Source organism: Crocodylus porosus, unplaced genomic scaffold (assembly GCF_001723895.1).
Source record: "Crocodylus porosus isolate Cpor-Errol unplaced genomic scaffold, CroPor_comp1, whole genome shotgun sequence".
NCBI classification, from domain to species: domain Eukaryota; kingdom Metazoa; phylum Chordata; order Crocodylia; family Crocodylidae; genus Crocodylus; species Crocodylus porosus.
This window is the reverse complement of record NW_017728914.1, coordinates 31110885-31130966: the sequence shown is the minus strand read 5'-3', so window position 1 is coordinate 31130966 and position 20082 is coordinate 31110885. Positions and strand designations below refer to the sequence as shown.

General features: G+C 45.9%; 1 protein-coding gene across 1 annotated transcript in view; it reads right to left on the bottom strand.

The window, feature by feature from the left end:
- LOC109309860 (methylsterol monooxygenase 1-like) overlaps positions 1-12420 on the bottom strand; it is a 33151-nt gene extending 20731 nt beyond the window's left edge. Inside the window, exon 1 of the mRNA XM_019534732.1 lies at positions 12161-12420. Coding sequence (XP_019390277.1) covers positions 12161-12367 — 207 coding nt within the window. The 5' untranslated portion in view covers positions 12368-12420. The remainder of the gene's footprint in view (positions 1-12160) is intronic.
- Between the last annotated feature and the right edge of the window lie 7662 nt (positions 12421-20082).

Sequence of the window (20082 nt, the reverse complement as noted above, 5' to 3'; positions counted from 1 at the left end):
TCCCACAACTGAGTTGCTCTCTCTGATCTAAGTATCCAGCTCACCTCTAGCTACCTGACTTCTGAAAATGGATAAACTTCATGTCCCCCTTTGTTGCAAGCAGAGCCTTCCTGAGTGTACATTGTGCGATGTTTGGCCAACCCTCTCATAAAGTTCTATACTATTAATGTGTAATAGATTCATAGATTGGTAGGGGCTGGAAGGAGATCTTTCAAATCATCAGGTCCAGCCCCCCCTACTCTAGACAGGTAGACAATTGGGTTAGGTGACCCCAGCAAGGTGACTGTCCAGTCTCCTCTTGAAAACCTTCAGGGAAGGCGACTGCACCACCTCTGGAAGGAGTTTATTTTACACTCTGGGAACCCTGACTATAAAGGAGTTTTTCCTGGTATTAAGCCTGAAGCGGCCTTCCAGGAGTTTGTATCCATTGGTTCTGATCTTCCCTGGGGGTGCCCTAGTAAACAGTTGTTCACCAAGCTCCTGATGCACTCCTCTGATACAGCGGTAAATCACTATCAAGTTCCCTCTCAACCTTCTCTTCTTTAGGCTAAAGAGGCCCAGGTCTCCCAGCCTTTCTTCATATGGCTTGCCTGGCAAGTCCTTGATCATACAGGTGGCTCTTTTCTGGACCCTCTCAAGTTTTTCCGCGTCCTTATTGAAGTGTGGTGCCCAGAACTGGATGCAGTACTCCACCTGTGGTCTCACCAGTGCTGAGTACAGTGGGAGCATCACTTCCTTAGTTTTACGTGAGATGCATCGGCTGATGCATGCCAGCATGTTGTTTGCCCTGCCTAACACTGACAGCTCATATTCATACGATGCTCAATCATTACCCCAGGTCCCTTTTGGCTGTGTTACAAGTGAAGCTGTCATCACTGAACCTGTATGTATGTTGAGGGTTGTTTGTCCCCAGATGGAGCACCTTACACTTGGAAGTGTTAAACTTCATCTGGTTCTGGTCTGCCCAACTCTCGAGCCTGTCCAGGTCTGCCTGCAGCTGCAACCTATCTTCTAATAATGCCAGCCCTGTCCACAATAATGATGAATAGTAAAGAAATAAAATGTTTTGTTCAGAAATAACAAATGCAACAAAACCACTCCTGCTAAAACCCTGGATGAAGGGATGTTAAAGGAGTGTCCACACCGGTCTGCTAATACTGTGTTTTGATGTGTAATTTTATTGCAGATGAACCGCTTTACAAGTGGTTTTATTCCTAGCTGACAAAAAAGTATTATTCATCTAATTTGGTTTAAAGCCATTTTCTTTTATTAGTACTGACTGCAAGGGAGAATGCAAAACACTGTCATTCAGGGTTACACATTTGAGGAGAGAAAGGAATACCCGTCATATTATATTAGCTATCAACACCACATAGCAGTGAAAGAAGATAGAGATTCCCTCAACCTTCCTTTTTCCTTCTTCTAAAACAATCTTGCTAGCTCTTGCAATTTCATTATGTCTTGTGGTGATTACTTTTTCTTTAAAAACCAAGTTGAAAATGACAGACTGTTAATGTTTTTTCAATAAAGTACGTTTTTATAGCTCTCCCACTTACAGAGAAAACCTTGAAAACTTAAGCCCTAATGCCTGAAAACCAGAAGGCAAATAACAAATTTATAACATTTGTTTTAAAAGCCAGTTTCATGGGAATTATGGGAGGCCTCATACGTTCTTTTTTTCCAATGCTTGTGGTTCTTGATGCTGTTACATCAGTATATAAGGAAAACACATGTATTGGTATGATGCCATCTACCTTATTGATTATAGGTATTTAGAAAGCACTTATGTAATGACTACATGTAGGAAAATGAGACTTCCAGGGGCCTCCAAGGCTTTTTAGTTTAGAGCCCAGTTTTCATAGGCAACCTTTTGCCCAAAAGTGACCCCTCTGGCTTCCCACATATCACAATTACAAGGCACTGCACAGAAAAACAATGTGTGTGTGTGTTGGGGGAGGGAGGGGGGTTCACAGGTAAAGAGCAGGAAGGGTATTGCCAATGCCTTCATGTGGCAGGGCACGCTTGAAGGGCCAGAAGCCAGCAGCCTGCCACTTGAAGGGCCAGAAGCCAGCAGCCGGCAGGTGCATGATTAGGGCAGCCATTTTGGATTCAGGGCTGCCCATGTAAACAGGGCACTTTGGTGCTGGAGGGCCAGGCAACAACATTGCCTGGCTGCAGGACTGCTGGTATCATCTGGAGGTAAGGGAGGAGTTGTAGGGGATGGTCAGGAGGCTCCTGGTCCTGGGCATAACTGAAAACTGCACCCTGCCAGGAGTGGGTGGCCTGTTGGGTCTCTCAGTGGTGCAGGAGCCCCCAGGAAATGCCAGGCCAGTTACCACCCTGGTGAAACGTGGGTTGGGGTGCCTTAACCTGTAGCCCCGCAACCGGGTGGGTTATCCCTTTTTAGGGTCTGGGACGTGGACCCCAAAGAGTGTGAGGCCATAGTCTCAAGAACCTGTCTGAACATCCCCTGACTAGTCGATGCTGGGGCCAGGACCGGAAGGGTTAAAGGGCCATGGGCCCACCATGAGGGACGCCCAAGAGCTGAGGGCCTGGGGTTCCAACTGGCCTGGAGGTGGGCTAGGGCTAGTAGCCAAAGGTCCTGGGGGGGACCACTTCTGTAAGAGGGAGCAGCTCAGGGAGCTATGTAGCCAGGAATGAAGGCAGAATAGGCTGCCTGAATGGAGGGATCTAAGTGGGGTCCAACTGGTAGGATTTTGGGGCCCAGTGTGGGGCTGGTGATATGGATAACATCTGGATGCCATTGGTGAGGCTTGGGGTACAGTGTAGGGGAGGAACAGAGCCACAGTTAGCGCCCCCTGGCACTGGGGCAAGAAATGGGCAGCCTCCCACTTTATTAACATCAATTAAAGAAATAACAACAAGGCATGGCAGGAGAGAAGGCGGGCAGTTAGCCCACAAACAGGTGGGCGGGCCACTGGGAAATCGGCCCTGAGAATGTTTCTAGGGAGATCTGCCTTGATTCTCATGGTAAGGTACCTTTACATGCTGCTCTTCGGGGAGTTCTAATGGCACCGCTCCTGTCAGGAACATAACCCTCTATTATAACATTGTTTCTGTGGGAAAACCAGATTTGACTTGCATCGTTTCAACTTACAGCACCTTTTCCAGGAACGTAACCCACTGTAAGTGCAAGGACTGCTAGTGCAATAACGTATATGTCAAGATGTTCAAAGAGTCAGCCAGAGTAATTAATGTTAATGTTTTACCAATTAAAAAATATTTAATTGACAAATTCTTAATTCTCCTGACTATGAATTAGTACAGCTTCCAAAGTATCTGTCTGGCCCTGTGCATTTTCTTCCACATGATCATTCTTTTATTTCCTGAAAATGATACCATTTGAATTATCTGCATTAATGGTTTTGGGCCCATGCTGTGTCTTGCCTTAAAAGCTGCTCAAGGTGCAGTGGTGATGCATCGGAGGTGCACGAGGGTGCATGTATACCCCCTGAGAGTGCTGGTGCACCCCCTAAAAGCCAGTGTTCCTGAGCAGGGGGGCAGTTTAGAGCGCTGGTGCCCCCCCTGACAGCGCTGGCCTGGGAGTGGGAGCACCAGGACAAGCAATCCCCACAGTCCCCCCCATGGCTGTTCGCACCCACCCACTGTGGTCCCCCTGGAAGTGTTAGCAGCACACCTCTCAGGGGGGGCACCAGTTGCTGACTGACCGCTGGGGGGGGCAAGTGCCCCCCTCAACTCAGGAGTCACTAGGTGCCCATGTCAGGGTGTGGATAGATAAAACAATGACACCCTCTAACAGGTGATGAGCAGGGATCCTGGTTTTCCCTGATTTAAAAAAAAATAAAATCACAAATTCTCTGATAAAACCCCCAAAATTCATGATTAAAATGGAAGGCCCATCATTCCCTCCCACAGTCCCCTCCCATCCCTGCTTGTGCCCTTCATCCCCCCTCCACAGCCCCTGGTCCTGTTTGTGCCCCTCACTCCCTTTTCCCACAGTCCGCCAGCTCTGTTGGTGCCCCTCATTCCCCACCACAGCACATCCAGCCCTGATGGTGCCTCACCCCCCCACCCTTAGTCACCTGCTTCCCCCAGCCCTGTCAGAGGGTGCCCCCAGCTTCCTGGGTGATGAGGCCAAGGACCTGGGTCCGCAGCCTCCTGGCCCTGGCAGGGGAGGTGTCATCAGGGCAGCACTCCCCTTGCAGAGGCAAGGAGATCTCCACATGGCCCTGTTGTTCGCACCAGCTGGCCTGTGGAGGCCTTCGGGGTGGGAGTCAAGGTGGAAGCCCATGCAGTGGGCAGCCCACCCCCACCCTGCGCATAGATTTGAGGGGCACAAGTCACCTCTGCTCCCCTGGGAGTGTGTATAGTGGCTGGGAGCCAGCCCCACCCACCCCATATGAGCCGCCGTGTCGCAGAGCTCTCAGGTGCCCTGTGACCGAGAGCAGAAACAGCTTGGGAGAGACCCCTAGTGGCGGGAAGGGGGAAGCGCAGTCTCTCTCTCTCTCTCTCTGTCTCCCCTGGTGATGAGTGTGACAGCCTGCTGTTCAGCTGAATCTTAGGCAATTGGTAGGGGGTGCACGGGGGTGTACGTATCCCCCTGATGGGGCGGTGCCCTCCCTGGCGGCCGACGCTGATGCTGTTGGCAGGGCTGGTGCCCCCCCTGACAAGGCTGCTGCCATCAGCAGCTTCTGCGAGTGTCCCCCCAGATTCAGGAGGCACCAGACACTCATCAGCTGAATCTTTGGAATCTACCTATTGGCTGACTGATCTTATCCTGCAGGAAGCAGAAGTTAAACCAAGGCAGCTTCCCTGTGAATGAGAGAGCATTAAATTACTGCGGTTTAGTTTTACTTGTTATGGGATAGCAGCAGAGAAATGAATAAAACAGTGGTTCATCCAATCATGTTCATGAGCATTACGTCTTACCCCAACCTTCGAGCAGCATAACAACCCATGACTTGGGGTTCAAAGACGTGCTTTAAATGTTCTCAATTTCACCAGTATTTAGAGCAACATCCATTTCTATTGTGTGTTTCAGGACATAATCCTTTAATTGACATCTTCCTTGATTTCCTTCTGTTTTCTCTTGGCTTTATAATTTTCATACTCCTTATTTGTCCCAAACAGCCAATCCCACCATGTGAATACTGGAGCATAGTTCCCATAGAAGTTCATGTGGTGGAAGTCATGAAAACGGCTAGTAACAGCAAAAGGCACCCATCGTAAGGGATCCCAGGGAGCATCATATCCGCTGCAGTGAGAAGAAGAAAATATGTTATGTGGTAAGTAAGACTGCACAAATACTTTCTCAAATATTGGGCCTAGTGAGAATCAGAAACTTGATTAAATACAGAATGAAACATAATTTTCCCAACCTCTATGTTTTGCTAGGTTCATTCACAAAAGTAAAGAAACAAAAGAGGAACAGTAGCTCCAAACCAAATGTTCAGGAGCTCTTGATGTAGTGCTGCTAATGGGCATCCACAGACAACTATTGTGCAAACATGCCACTAAAGACATTTCTTATTTAACAGTCCTAGTTACTGTGTTTTCATTTACCTGTGCACATGTGTATTTTGCACTATCCGTGCCATTGTGCAGAGCCATACCGAGAACAAATGATTGCAAAAAATGTACATGCCCAAGGAGAAACCTGTTCCAAAGATCAAAATCTCTGCTTGGCCAGCATATGTTGCCTGAATAGAAAATGGTGCCTGGAAAAAAGAAAACCATTTATCTTGTTAGTGTATTTGAAGAGCATTGTGATCCTGCCTAACAATAGGAAGCAGTTTCCCCCATCCCATATTCTGATTTCTCCAAGAAATAAAATGTTCTCACTTCCACAGTGGTATATTTCTCTCTAGCCTGGATTTCTTCCTCCCATCCCCTTTTTCAGGGCAAAACTGGAGCTGATCCTTCCTTCCCCCAAAATGGAGTTTTAAAAAAAAGTGCCAGAGCTGGAAGAGAGCTATTCCAGTGTTACAGCTGAACTCACTTTGTTTAAACCTTTATAAAGCTGTGTATAACTTTACTAAGGCAAAACTGAAGAGCTGAGGTACGCAAAGTTTCTGCAGCTCAGCTTCCCCTGACATCCTGTTCAGTTAACATGTCTTTTGTGGTTTAATGTTGTTTCTTTCCTTGAATTTCTTTCTTAGGTCCTTACAGCATAAAAACAGGCAACTCAAAGTTATCACATAATCAACACTGCTATCATTGCATTCTTAGTGGAAGATTTATATCTTAGCTGATTTAAAAGCCAATTGTAATTTTCAGTGCAATCTCAAAGGTACAGTCTAAATTATATACCAACTTTGTTACCTTACCTTGAAAGCATGATGGACTTTATGGAGGTGTTGGTATAGTCTTCGGTGATGCAATAGCCTATGCATGAAATACTCCCAAGTGTCTTCAATCAAGAAACATCCAAAGATCTGAGCAATCACAGAATACCTAGTAGGAGTTGGAGACATTAAAATGTGAACAAACATATTTGTATAGCACCCAGCAACAATCAAATCGGACACCCTGGTTGTAGATATGAAATGTTCAGTTTTCTTCTGGTGACAAAATATCTTTGCTTAATCCAACATATTTATAATATCATAAGCCTCCCGAGCTTATACCTGTTTAATGTTTACAACCCAATTAACATACTCAGAATGGAGCTATACCTCTGATAAGCCATTTGTTGTTTGAAGGATTCTGTGGTTTTATTTCTCAGACGTGTTCTCTCTGACATTGGCCACCTTGTAGGTGTTATATTAATACCAGGAGTATCATCACTTTTGATTTAAAGGGAACCTACTTCAATGTGGCAATTAAACTTATTTTGAGTACCCAAGACTTTGCTAGAGACTAGACATTACTGTTTTGAGTCCTTCTTTAGGAGTCTTAAGTGCCTCACACTTGTTTTACACCTCAGACACCAGATTTGGACTATTGGTTCCTAATGGGCTGCTTGCAATATCACCTTCCTTCTGTGATCCAGCCTTTTCAGTTTTGGGGAGAAACTCCTGCTTCAGCCTTCACAAAAGATGACTCACTGCACCAGTCTGGTCTTCCTTAAGGCCAGAGTCTGTTGTTTGACTCAAATTTCAGAATCTTAGTTTTCATCATTTGAAATAGCTTGCCAGTTCCCAGAGTATGACTGGTACTCACTACACAGTCCTTATACTAAGGCTGTTGAGTCTGATTGCATCATCAATCAAAGTCATTCTCTTTAACCTTCTAAATATGAAAATCTTGCAGCATGGAGTGGGAGGGCGGCAGCAGCAAGACAAGTGCCATCAAGACGAAGCGTCATTGCAGATCAACTACCATTGACATCAGTCTGTAGTTTCAGGCTTCATCCAGCCAGCCAATCTGTCTGGGTCTGGTGAGCGTGTGATTGCCAGATACATGGCCTGTGTTTAAGGCTTCACAATACAAAGAGTGACCCACACCATAAGTACGAGTGCACAATGGAGACTCCAGAATAAGTCATTTCTGGTAAGTAGCCTCTTTTTGTTTCACTTTGAAATGATGAAATGATCAAAGTACAACCTTTTTCCATGGGAAAAAAATCAATACAATATTCAGAAATTGTAAAGGAACCTGGAGTAATCTGCATTAGTTTTACTTCCACATAATATAATTAGCTACTATTTTAGTTTTATGAATCACAGAACATTGCAATTAGTGACACATGACTGAAATAGCAGGTTGTGTAAATTAATTTATAGCTGTCATAAGGAGATGTATTTTGTGACGTATCCTCCTTACTTTTGATTGTGCTTATTTAATTAAACTCTAACCTGTTAGATTCATTGATAGTTCAGATTATGAGGTTTTGCTGCACAACGTGCCAAAGCCCAATGAGAAAGACCAAAAGGAAGAAGCAATACACATCTGCCCTGCTGCAAATTCAATAGAAACTCAAGATGACCAGACTCACATTAGACATAAAAGACACAAAACCTATACAACTCATGTTCTAAAGCATAAAAAATATGGGAAGCAGCATGAGTGTCCTTATGAAACACAAGCAAAGTACACATGTAGCAATATAATCTGTGAGTGTAAGTATTGGCATCCAGCCTAAAAATTCCACATGCAATGCAAAGACCTCAGAATTCACTTTCAGCTCTTAAATGTCCCCTAAGAATATGTGAAGAGTCAGCCCCATGATTGATTTCAGTTCCGTGCATGGAACAAAAAGCAGGCCGGAGAGGATTGGGGACCGTATTGGAAACTAAGAGCTGCAGAACATGGAAGTCAGTGGGACTTTTTAACATGAATAAAGACAGTAGAACTTGGTCTTGTCGTTGCATTTGATATTTTTAGGAAGATATAATACCATCGAGGCATGGAGTTCCAGTCGCATGGTAAATCGGCATACTCTACGAGAAAGTACACAGCTAAGGACATTGGTATTTGGACAGTGAATATATGATGAAATGTCATCTTGAAACACTTCCACTGATCTTCCCAAGTTTCTGTCTTGTCCTAAAAAAGATAATAATGAAAAAATGATTTAATCAAAAATATTGTTTTTCTTAACTACTGAAGTTAGCAGATGCTCTGCTGGCTTCAATATATATATACACACACACACTAGGATGTACAAAAAGAATTGAGAGTTAATGAGAACATAAAAGGATATAAAGGATTAATTATTAATTAGAGGGCAAGAAGCTACTGGCTAAGATGCTCAAGAAGGCTACGGTTTGTTTTATGAATCTGAAAGATATGCACATTTAATTCTAATGACAACAGGACTAAAAAAACCACTGTCTTATGATTAATTTTTGCCTAGTTTGTTGTGTTTTTATACATGATATAAGCAATAGCAAATGAGTGCACATTCCAATAAAGTTATATTTGTTTTGGCTTTAACCTTAAACCAAATAATATGGCCCTAGGCCCCATGCAGACTAATAAAGCTTCTAGTTTCTTTTTATCTTGGATAAAATGTGTGTTGTGTAATGAAATGATATGCCACATCCTCTGCACCCTGCTTTTCAAAATGCTAGATCTATCCATGCCTTGCTCCCTAAAGACAGCAAAAACTATCCATAGCTTTTTGGTTAATTCTCCAGGCCAGTCTGTCACAGAGGCACTACAAAACAAACACTTGTAACATAAAAATACAGAATGAGTTTACTTTCTCTGCACTTTTCAGTGGAGGTGAATCCATCAAAGGTTCTGAGTTTAAATTAGACTTGGGATAAAAGTTGTGGGCTACATGTATGTTAGGTTGAATGAAGATTTTTCATTCGGTTACTCAGAGCTGGTCGAGGCTCAGAACTGCTGTTCTACATAGTAGAAAGTGTCCCCCAAACAGGAAATTCCAAAATCTTCAATTCAGAAAAACCAAACAATTGCAGTTTGCTTCTTCCCAAGTAAAAGGAAGCAGATGGTGCCCCAGATGCCCAGGGACTCTTTCCACGCCTGTCAACTTGATGTGGGTTCCCTGGGCTTGCACATTTAGAATCGTAAAGAATTTGTTGAGTTTTCAGGTCAGGAGAGCACTGAAACCGGTAGTGAGGAGACTAGGGCTGCTTGTACATGCCATGGAGTTTACTTTGGTTTAATTCTCCCTAAATTGAACTGGTGGATTTTTAAGAACACTGCTTCAAGTTAGGGCGAAGTAAACCCCTGTGGCATGTACACAAGGGTCGGTCCTGATCCTTACCTGCCTCTCTGACGCTGGGGGGGAAGGACAAGCTGCCAGTGGGCCGAGCAGTCCCTGAGCTGTGGGGGGGAGGGGGTGCTTCCTTCCATGGTGGTGGTGGTACCCCCCCAGCTGGCACCCAACTTTAGGCACCTGGCCCGGGAGGTCCCGGAGGGCATTGCACCTGTGGAGGGAAGCACCGGGACCCATGCAGCTTAGGCAGGCAGGCAGGCCTCTGGGGATTATATAAAAAAAAAACAAAAACAAACAAACAAACAAACAAGATCAGGGTCGCTGCTTTTCCCCCCGCTTCAGTGGAACTTGCCTGCAGCAGCTGCCTCCACAGCCCCTGAGCTGCACGGGGCCCAGAGCTTCCCTCCATGGCTGTAAGGTAGCAAACTAAAACACCTTGGACATGTTGTATTTTGCTGCATCCTGAAGTCATTTGATGTGCACTATGCTGCCAACAGTATAAACAGTCGCACCATTAAAGCACGTTACGCCTCTGACAGTGTAAACAGCTGCACCGTGAAAGTGGTGCAAAAGGGAATTCAAGCAATTTTGTGGTGTGTACAAAGGTCCAAAAAGCTCTGAGACTCTTGGCTTAAGCTACCATTCCTGGCTGGACAGGAAGGAGCTGGGAAGTCCTGCTAAGCAATTCTTATGCTTTGATTTTCAGCATTTCCCAGGCACCCTGGAGCAGAGCTGGAGTCCTAAACCAGAAAACACTGGCTGGAGCTTCCGGTGCTGAAGACTTCCAGGTTACTGGCTCTGTAGCAGGGAACCTGAAGGGCTCAGTATTCAGTCAACAAGTGGCTTGGATTACAGGACACACAGTTGGTTTGAAAGACATCATGTTTTGCTGTTTCTCAAATGGAATATGGCAGAATTGCAGCTTTATTAAACAGTCTGAGTACTTTGCTTTTTGTCCTCATTTGGGGTGAAACAAATTCTGAAAACTCAAATTTTGAAAAAAACTGAAATTTGTTGTTTCATCTAACTCTAGCCTGTAATCCTGGGTGTTTGTTGAGCTGATGTCATATTGTTCATTTTTCTGCCTGCACTTCTTGACTGCCCTACTTCAGGATTAACTTGGGATATGCATACATTCATGAGACATCCAGATAAATGTGTCAAATGCAGGAGTTGAATGTTATTATGGAAACACCCAGCAGCTCCAAATCTCTCACATTTAACATGAATAGATAGGTGGTTTGGAGCTGTCACCTGTATGTTGCTGACATATTAACCTGCAATACTTGAGTTGCTCCTGCAGTGATTCATTTTAGGGGTAGAACTGGAACTGACCTAGTAAGGTTCCTTCCAAAAACCCCAAAGAGTTTATGCACCATCTTAGAGAGAGTTCATTTTCATTCATTCTTTTATTAGATTTTACTTAATAGTCGGGTTTTAGCACAAGACATGAGGTCCCCCCAGTACTACTTCAAGAACATGATCAAATTACAGCAGCATTAAAGTAATCATTTCAGCAGGAACTCGGCTCTCATTGTGGCCTTTGCAACATGTCTCTTTTACAACTCTACACAGAAAAAGCAGCTTACAAAGACCTATCCTAAGCTGTGTATTCCTGATTTGTAAATAGTTTTATGGAAGAGGATTGATGAGATTTTCCAGTTGCAGTAAGAGTGCAATAATTAGTAATCTAAATTAGGTTTTCCTTGTTTCTTCTCATTTTCGTTTGTGTTATGTTCCTAATAACACACTGTTTCCCAAATTTATTTGCTGGGTAGAACCCTGGATATAAGTGACCAACTTAAGTGGGTATTTAAGTAAAGTCAAGTTAGTCCTGAGTCTGCTACCACTGTTGGATCGCCTTAGCTGCTACGCATCTCTGGTGATTCTTCGGGCAGAGTGAGCAGGTGGTGCCCGTCTCTCCAGGTATGGATGGCCGTTGGCTCCCAAGGAGCTCATCCACCCTTGTTTTTAGTCCTGCTGGGTGCCCACACACCCTCCCCACCCAGGATAGCCCAGGTGAGGGAGCTAGTTTAGTCACCAACAAGCTGACCATGGGAACAGGCTGTACGATTTTAGCTGGTACTAGATAGCACACCGGGAGAGGCCTGGCCTGGCAGGGGAGTGGGTATTTAAAGTCATCCTAAAAATATTAACTCAGTTATGGACCGAGTGATCCTTAAGGTCTGTTCCTGTTATCTGGGATGTTAGATCTGGTTCTATATGGGTTCCCCCCCAGTTCCTGAGAACAGACATTAGCCACAGATCTAGTCCCATTTTGCAAGAGGAGAAAAATCTTTTTGCTGGATTATTGTGTTTAAAAAGCAAGTGTCAAGGTCCAGCAATACTAAGTGCTGATTTGCAAATGAATGTTTGTAATAGAGGGATTCATCTTGCACTATGACTTCCTGCATACCCCTTCCCCACTCTGCAAATAGGTCTTTCTCCTTCTGTAATTTGTACAATCCTGTTTGGTACCATTTCCTCTTCCCCTTTCTGAGTTGCACAGTTTGTGCTCCTGCCCCCCACCACTCCTTGTTTTGGTATTACCTGCTGGATTTTGTATTTCTTCATGGCTGGGATGAACTGGTAAATGAATCCAGGAAGCGAGGATAGGTAGTAGGAAGACAAATACAGCAGCAGGGTACCCCATGTGACCACGTGGAACTTGGTTGAGCTCTCAAGCAAGCGAGTCCAGGCATCCCGGAAAGATTCCTGAAAGAGGTTGTGCTGCAATGGGGAGTCTGAAGTTTCCATAGCCAGGAGGGAGAGGTGAAATGAAGAAGCTCTAGTTCCTGTCCACACTTCTAGAGACCATGTTCTTGTTCTCTTTCTCTCTTGCTCTCTGTATGTAACAGCTTTGTAGATAAGCCATCGATGGCTCAACCAATGGGCTTCCTTGTGCTGCTGCTAAATTCTGGGTGTGGTTGTACAGTAAGACACACAGTGACAAATTATGTTAATTTCTGCTCACCTCCTGTGTAATCATGACTTTTTATATAGTCCTAAGGAGGGACCTACCAAAAGCAGCTAGAGCCTGGGCTGGTTGTGGCATGCTGAGCAAAATGACTTTGCATGCCATGGTCTGGTACGTGTGCTGGGGTTTCTGACCCCTAGGTTAATGTTTGATTGAATGCTTAGAATGGGGGTGGCCTGAAACCCTGGCTTAGTTTACCTTGTTTAAGCCCATGGAAGCCATTAATCCATGCTTAATATGTGGATTAATGGTTTCCGTGGTCCTAATCATGGTAATTAAGCCACAGTTTTGGGCCATATGCCAATCTGTGGGGACAGGTGAGACTGCTGAGGCCCCTCAGCCAATCAGAGGTGTGTGGAGGGGCAACACTGTGATAAGCCCATGAAAATGGTGGCACTGGCTGGCCCTGCTATCTGCCTGCAAATCCAGCTACCTGCCCACTTAAATTGGGTAGATCCCTAAGTATAAGCTGGCTTTGTCTTTCACATTTTAGGCTTCTGGTGCTTTAAAATAGACATTGTGGTTTAATTTATTTATTTTTTTGCAGCAGCATTTAGAGCAGGGGAAATTGGCTCTATGAACTAAAAAGAAAAAAATTAAGATGTAGACAATCTCTTTGCACATAATCCAGGCATTGGGTAGAACTTGAACAGGCAAAAAGTGTAGGGGCAAGAGAGATACATATGATACACAGATAGTTGTCTATGATAAGTAAGAGCTACTCATCTTTAAAAAACGTACAAACATATTTTTATATGAGATGCCTAAATATGGACCTTCCCCATCTCTTCTCAGCACAGCTTTTAGCTGCGTGCTTGGATAAGCAGAGACTGCACTATATTTTGAGAGGGGGTCTGGAGGAAGAGAGCATAATCATTTCAGGGAAGGGATTCCTTGATTGTGGGGGGAAAAGCGGGAGAAAGAATTAAGCCCTTTATGAGAGAAGTTAATAGCAAAAGTTGAGGCTGGTGTCATTGATGGACAGAGCAAACAAAGGGGGTGTTTTATGAGGAAACAAGGGCGGGGGTTGGAGAACACCATGGTGAACAAAGTATATGAGAGGATGAAACTTTCCTTAATATGGCATAAGAATTAATGAATAGAGGTGTTAGATGAAAGAGGGAGAAAATAATGGTGGGCAATGTATGTGAGAGATGCTATAAACCTTCATCAAGTTGGAGAACAGGTTTTTATGAGCAAAGAACTTCCTTGCTGGAGTATCTCTGCCACGGGACTGGATGGGCCAAGGACGGTGAAGAGTAACATGGCGACATCGACTGATAATCCTGGCCTTTGTGTTTGCATAGAATGGTGGGACTGGTGATGTCTGGAAGGTCAAAGGTCGTAGCAGTAATCGAGACATGAAATGATGGTGGGGGGCCAAGAGTTCTAGCCGTCTTGATAGCAAGAGGAGATTGGATTTGTGGGGGAATGTGAAGAGGCAAGAACTGGAAACTGGCTGTGTGTATGGGAGTAGGGTTCAAGGGGACTTCCAGGTTGGGGTCCTGATGAACAGGGAAGAGGATGGGAGTAACATTTGAGGTGACAGAGAATGAAAGGCAAGGGAATCTTTGGGAGAAAAGACCAAAACACAAACCAGCAATTTATTCAGAAGGAGTGGTGTTAAACCTCATCTGGTATATTATTGCCATCTGGTCTGATACTTTTTCAGAACAAGCTGCTACTTGAAAACATTTGCTTATGCATTCTGCAACTATTAATTATGTTGTTTCCAAGAGATCCATGTTTCCTAACTCAGGCTTATTCAACAGGTAAGCTGCCAGAGGACTGATTACATGCCAGGATATACATCTATACAGTATGTGCTGGTTAGTGGTGACCTGTTTTCTGCTTACCCTATTTTATTTCACATGGCAAAAGCTTGACATGGTGTGGTGTATATTAAGGAGGATTTTTGGACTCAGCCACTTTCCATGACATAAGAACAGCATATGCACTTTATTGTATAGTTTGTTACTAATTGATTTGGCTTTGCATAGTGATTTACAATACAGAGCTCTGTCTAGGATAATTGTAAAATTAATGTATGGAAAACAATTTGTGAGGCATTGAGGTATCATAACTATGAGCACAGAATTAAAACTCAAATACAGGCTTGAAATTTTGTATTTCCCTATGACTACTTTGCTACCTTGGATGGAAGCAGCACGTGAATACCTCCTGTATAAGCATGTGTGAGGGGTACTTGGTAGGACAGAGTAAACGGAAAAGCTGCATTGTCAGTGTGCACTGAATGCCAGTCACTTTCAGTTGTGGAATAGCTTGTGGGATTTGATTGAGGCTTATGAATAGCTTGGAAGAGTCTGTAGGTCTAGAGAACCTGGCTTGAAATGTGTGTTGGAGCAATTTGGTTTCAAAACAATTTCAAAATTATTTCACAATAGCTTCAATAGTATCAGGTGATGTGTTTTACTAGCAGTACTGTGTCTCTTCTTTAAATATTGAAAGCTTAATTTTGTACACCAAAACTGGCAACTGGATTTCAGAATTGGTCTAACTGAGCCAAGGGAGAATTTTAGGAACATACCGTAGTGGCATTCTTCCTCCACATGCTCAGTATAATATGTAAGCCATTACATTTGCGCTAAGTAATGCAAAGTGTTGCGGAGTACTGGGAGGATGCTCGCCACGTAGAGTGGACTGCAGCAGGCTGGACAAGGGCCTGCAGGTAATGCCACAAGGTGAAACCCTGGGGACTCATTTTTAAGGGGGAAGGTGTGTGGCGGAGCACCAGGGGAGTGCTCGCCACTAAGGGAGATTGCAAGCTCTGTGGGGAGCTTGTGGGCTGAGCAGCAGGGAAAACCCTCCCCAGGAAACATTTTAAGGGGGAAGGCATGTGTCAGAGCGCTCATGGTGCTCTGCCACTTTAAGAACTGAGCCAGGCAGCAGGCAGGTGCAGTCCAGTCCTGACAAGTGGCCATCTTAAGACTCAGGCCAGCAGGGCTGGAGGCAGCAGTTGCTGCCTGGCGCTGAGGAAGGAACATCTCCTGGTGGAGCTGCTGCTCTGGAGACAACATGGAGGTAAGGACAAGAGCTATGGGGTGGCTTGGAGGCTCCTGGTCCTGGGCATGAACTAAAACTGCACCCTGCCAGGACTGGGAGGCCTGGTGCACCTGCCAGTGACAGGGCAGCACCAGCAAATGCCAGGTTTGAGGACCATCCTGGTGAGAAGTGGATTAGCATGTCTTAATGACCCCTCCCCCCGACCATTTGGAGGGTTACTAGTAACATTGGAGGGAGTTAGGGCCAGGTTTGTCTATGTGGGACACCTGAGCCTGATGGGGCGCAAGGCCCGAAGTGGGTAGTGGGGCCAGGCACATCCATGTGGGGCACTTGATCCTGTTTGGGGGTGCAAGACCCTGGTAAGAGGGTGATGGGTGGCCAGGCACATGCTGGGTGGCATCTGAGCCCTTTAGGGTGTAAGACCCTGGAGAGAGAAGGAGAGTGGTGGGCCAGGCACGCTGATGAGGGGCACCTGAGCCTGCAGGGGTGTTCGGCCTTGGGCCTCAGAGAAGGGGGTGGAGTATGGAGTGGGGTCCCTATGAGTAGGGGGCATGAATTGAGGCCATGTGAATAGGGGGTATGTGTTGATGTCCCATTAACTTGGGGGACCGAATTTGGTCCAGGTAAGCCTGAGAGTGACTGAGGGCACCTGAGGCCACAGGTGGGCCTGAGACCAATTGGAGGGCAGCAGTGAGAAGGCACAGAGAAATAAGGGGGCGTGTCAGCAGCCCTGTATGGAGAGCAGCTGGGGGGAGTTACCCGGCTATAAGATGGGGCAGAGTCTGCACAGTATTTTGCAAACTCCACTGTTCAGTTGGATGATGATAGCGGGAGAGGCCCGAAAGCCTGCACGCATGCTGGCCAAGGAGTGTAGGGAATCAAGCCCAAGGACTCTCTGGGTGAGGGCAGGGTGAGTGTGGCCCTGGGGAAAAGGAGGGTTGGTACAAGTGAGGCCAGGCGAGGGCAGTATGAGAGAGACCATGCGAGAGACGGTGGAGTGTGAGGGGCCTTAATGAGAGGGAGGTGTTATGACTGTGGCCTTTAACAGGCCAGGTTATGAGAAGCCTAATACTGTACTGAGTTGGGCCTGGCCTCAGGCCAGAGCTTCACACAGTTGTTAGAAACATCTGCGAAGCATGGGACATGTAAGGGCAGGTAGGAGCATGTAATCAAGGCCCTAGACACCAGGGCCCAGAATGAGTAGCCTCCTGCCCAGTTGAGATCGTAATTACTTAACAGAAAAGCATGGCAGATGAGAGAGGCAGGTGGCGTACCCAGATGCAGTGGGAGACCAGCACTCTGGCTGGTTGAGGAGTTCTTATTTCGCTACACAAAGGTAATGGTTGTCAAATGGCATATTAGTAATGACATTCTATTGGTTTGCTGCTACTGACAGAATGATGGGGGTGTGTCTATACAAGATGAGTTAATGCACATTACAAGTCTGCGTCTACACATGCACACCTGTAATGTGCATTAATATAGGCTAATCATGCCTAAATTTGATGCCTGCAAATGCAAAGGTATTAACTAATTGCATCTAAATTTAATGCATATTACCACAAGTGTATATGCGACCTGACACTAACTTTATTGCCTGGTTTGCCTTGCCACTAGGGGGCTGGCCTGAGCCCAGCCTCAGGGAACATCGAGGAGCTGGGGTGCTGAGCACCTGGCCTGGGCCCCTGCCCCCCAGCTCTCCCCCAGCTCTCCCCGCCGCTCCTCTTCCCCCATGGCTCCTTATTCTGGGCTTGAAGACTGAAATATTGTAAATAGGTTTTCTCCTTCTATATAGTTTTCCTATTGTATATAGTCTCCCACTTATAAGCAGGTTTTTTATTGTTGAAGAGTGAGGAAGGGAGGTGGAGGGGTTCTGTTTGTTGAATGGGGAGGGGGTTCTGCTTATTGAGTGGGGTGGGGGGAAGGATGGAAGCTGGTGTTCTGCGGAGTAAGAAAGTTTTTTTTTTTTTTTTTCTTTCACCCATGTGCATGTCCTCCGAGTAGTGGTGGGGGTTGGCCAGGGGCAGGGCATGTGTTGATGGTGAGCAGGTGGGATAGAGTGGGGACTGGAGGAGGAGGGGGTCAGGCAGGGCCTTCCACATCCAATGCCCTGGCCCGCACTGGCAGGTGCATGGCTGTCCTGGGGCCTGAGTGGAAGGACAGGCCCGCTTGGGATGGCAGGGCTAGCATCACACAGAGCAGATATGCGGGGTGCTGGTCTTTGCTGGCAGGGGCCAGGGTGGAGCAGCAGGGCACTGGGGATTGTGAGCAGGGGCAAGGGGCAGGGGCTGGAGCAGCTCTGGGGTGGGGAGGCAGGGTGGGCAAGGAGGGAGCTGCTGAGTGCTGCCCTTGTGCTGGGCACATGGCTCCTGGGCAGGGAAGGGGCTGGCCAGGGATCAGAGTTTTCCAGATGTCTTCCAGGTGCTGGCAGCTGGCTCTGGCTTCAGCATGACTACCAAGTGCTGGCAGACATGTGGCCAGAAGCTGGAGCCCCCACGCCGGTGGCCACAGTGCATATGGCAGGGCTTCAGGCACTTGGGATTGACTTTGGTGCCAAGTCTCTGCATGTGTAGACACCTGCCAAAATCACTTAATGTGTGTTATCTTAATGCAAATTAAATTTAGTCTTGCTTAAATGCATGTATAGATGTGCCCAGGATATACGTTGCATTCTTATGCCCTAGGTGCGGATGTGTGTAAGTAAACAGTGATTACAACAGACAGTTCAGAACAGGTAAAGCAGTAAACTCTTCAATATCTAATTTTGATTGTTTTTTCAGCAGTGTGGATTCTGGAGTTTTAAAATGAGCCAGTTGAAATGTAGATGTGCCAACTGAAATGAAGACTTGAAAATGGACTTCAAGCTTCACTTAAAGGTTGGAGATTTTTAAAACTATTTGTGCTGAGTTGTGCTGAATATCCAAAACCTCAGTGTTTTCATGATACTGGAAGTCTGTAATAGCTTGTTTGTTCTGGGAGACTTTACATGTGCTCTGGGGGCACTGGGGATGGGGAATGCTTTAATCAGAGTGGCTCTGAAAAGAGATGAGAGGTGATGAGATGCCACATGGAAAGCTCCAAAGATGGCATCTCCAGGGCTTCTAAGAGATGCCAGAGACCAGAGTCCCAGAGGGTTCCTGTGGACATGAGGAGATGCTGCTGCAATGCACTGTAATTACAGTAAGTTGGAGTAGACTCAATTAATTGAGTCGCTGGAATGTGCTAATGAGCATGTTCCAGCAGCCTCCACATGTCATAGATTGTAAGGGCCGGAAGTGACCTCGCAAAATCATTGGGTCCTGTTCCTTGCACTATGCAGGAAATGCAACTGGAGTCATGTGACCCTGGCAAAGTGTCCAACTATTCTCCTCTTGAAGATTTCTAGGGAGATGACTGAGGGAGCTTATTCTAGTCTGGACACTGACTGTGAAGAAGTTTTTCCTAGTGTTAAGCCTGAAATAGTTTCCCAGGAGTTTGTGGCCATTACTCCTGGCTTTTCCCAAGGGTGCCCTGGTGAACAATTTTTTGCCAAGTCCATTATGTATTCCTGGACTTGTAGCATGTCAAGGGGGCAGCCTCTCAAGCACAGTTTCTGTACCGAGCTGCCCTCTTGTTCATGGGCAAACTACCCACCTCTTTCACCTGCCAGGCCTTGTTGTCAATTTCTCTAGATGTTAACAGGTGGGAGGCTGCCCTTTGCATACCCAGCCGTACCATGGGCCATACATACACACTCCAACCTTCCCTATACGTGTCCCATGCCTCACAGATATTTCTAGGCTTAGCTCCTGGCCTCCCTTCTGGTGCACACACTGGACCTTCCATATCCGGCCTAGCACCTGGCCTCCAACTTAAAAAAAATTGGCTAGAATTTGATATCTTCCATGTGTCAGGTATCCAGGTTGTAGCCGTATTGGTCGAGAGGAAAAGGCAATCAGGACTCGTAGTAGAGATGATATCTTTTATTAAACCAGCAAGGTTTTTGCAAAAAAAAATCCTTTAATAATTAAAGAAAATCCATACCAGCTATGAACTGACTGCCCAGAGGAGTTTTTCATTTCATAGATTTCACAGACATTAGGGCTGGAAGGGACCTCAGAAGATCATCGAGTCCAGCCCCCTGCCCGAAGGGCAGGAAGGCAGCTGGGGTCATAGGATCCCAGCAGGATAAGCATCCAGTTTAGTCTTGAAGGTGTTCAATGTAGGTGCTTGAACCACCTCCGATGGCAGACTGTTCCAGACCCTGGGGGCTCGGACAGTAAAGAAATTCTTCCTTACGTCCAGCCTGAAACAGTCTCACAGGAGTTTATGACCGTTCAACCTCATCATCCCTTGGGGTACTCTGGTGAACAAATGTTCCCTCAGATCCTGGTAGTCACCCCTGATAAACTTAAAGGTGGCTACCAGATCACCCCTGAGCCTGCGCTTTTCCAGGCTAAAGAGCCCCATGGCTCTCAGCCTGTTGTCATAG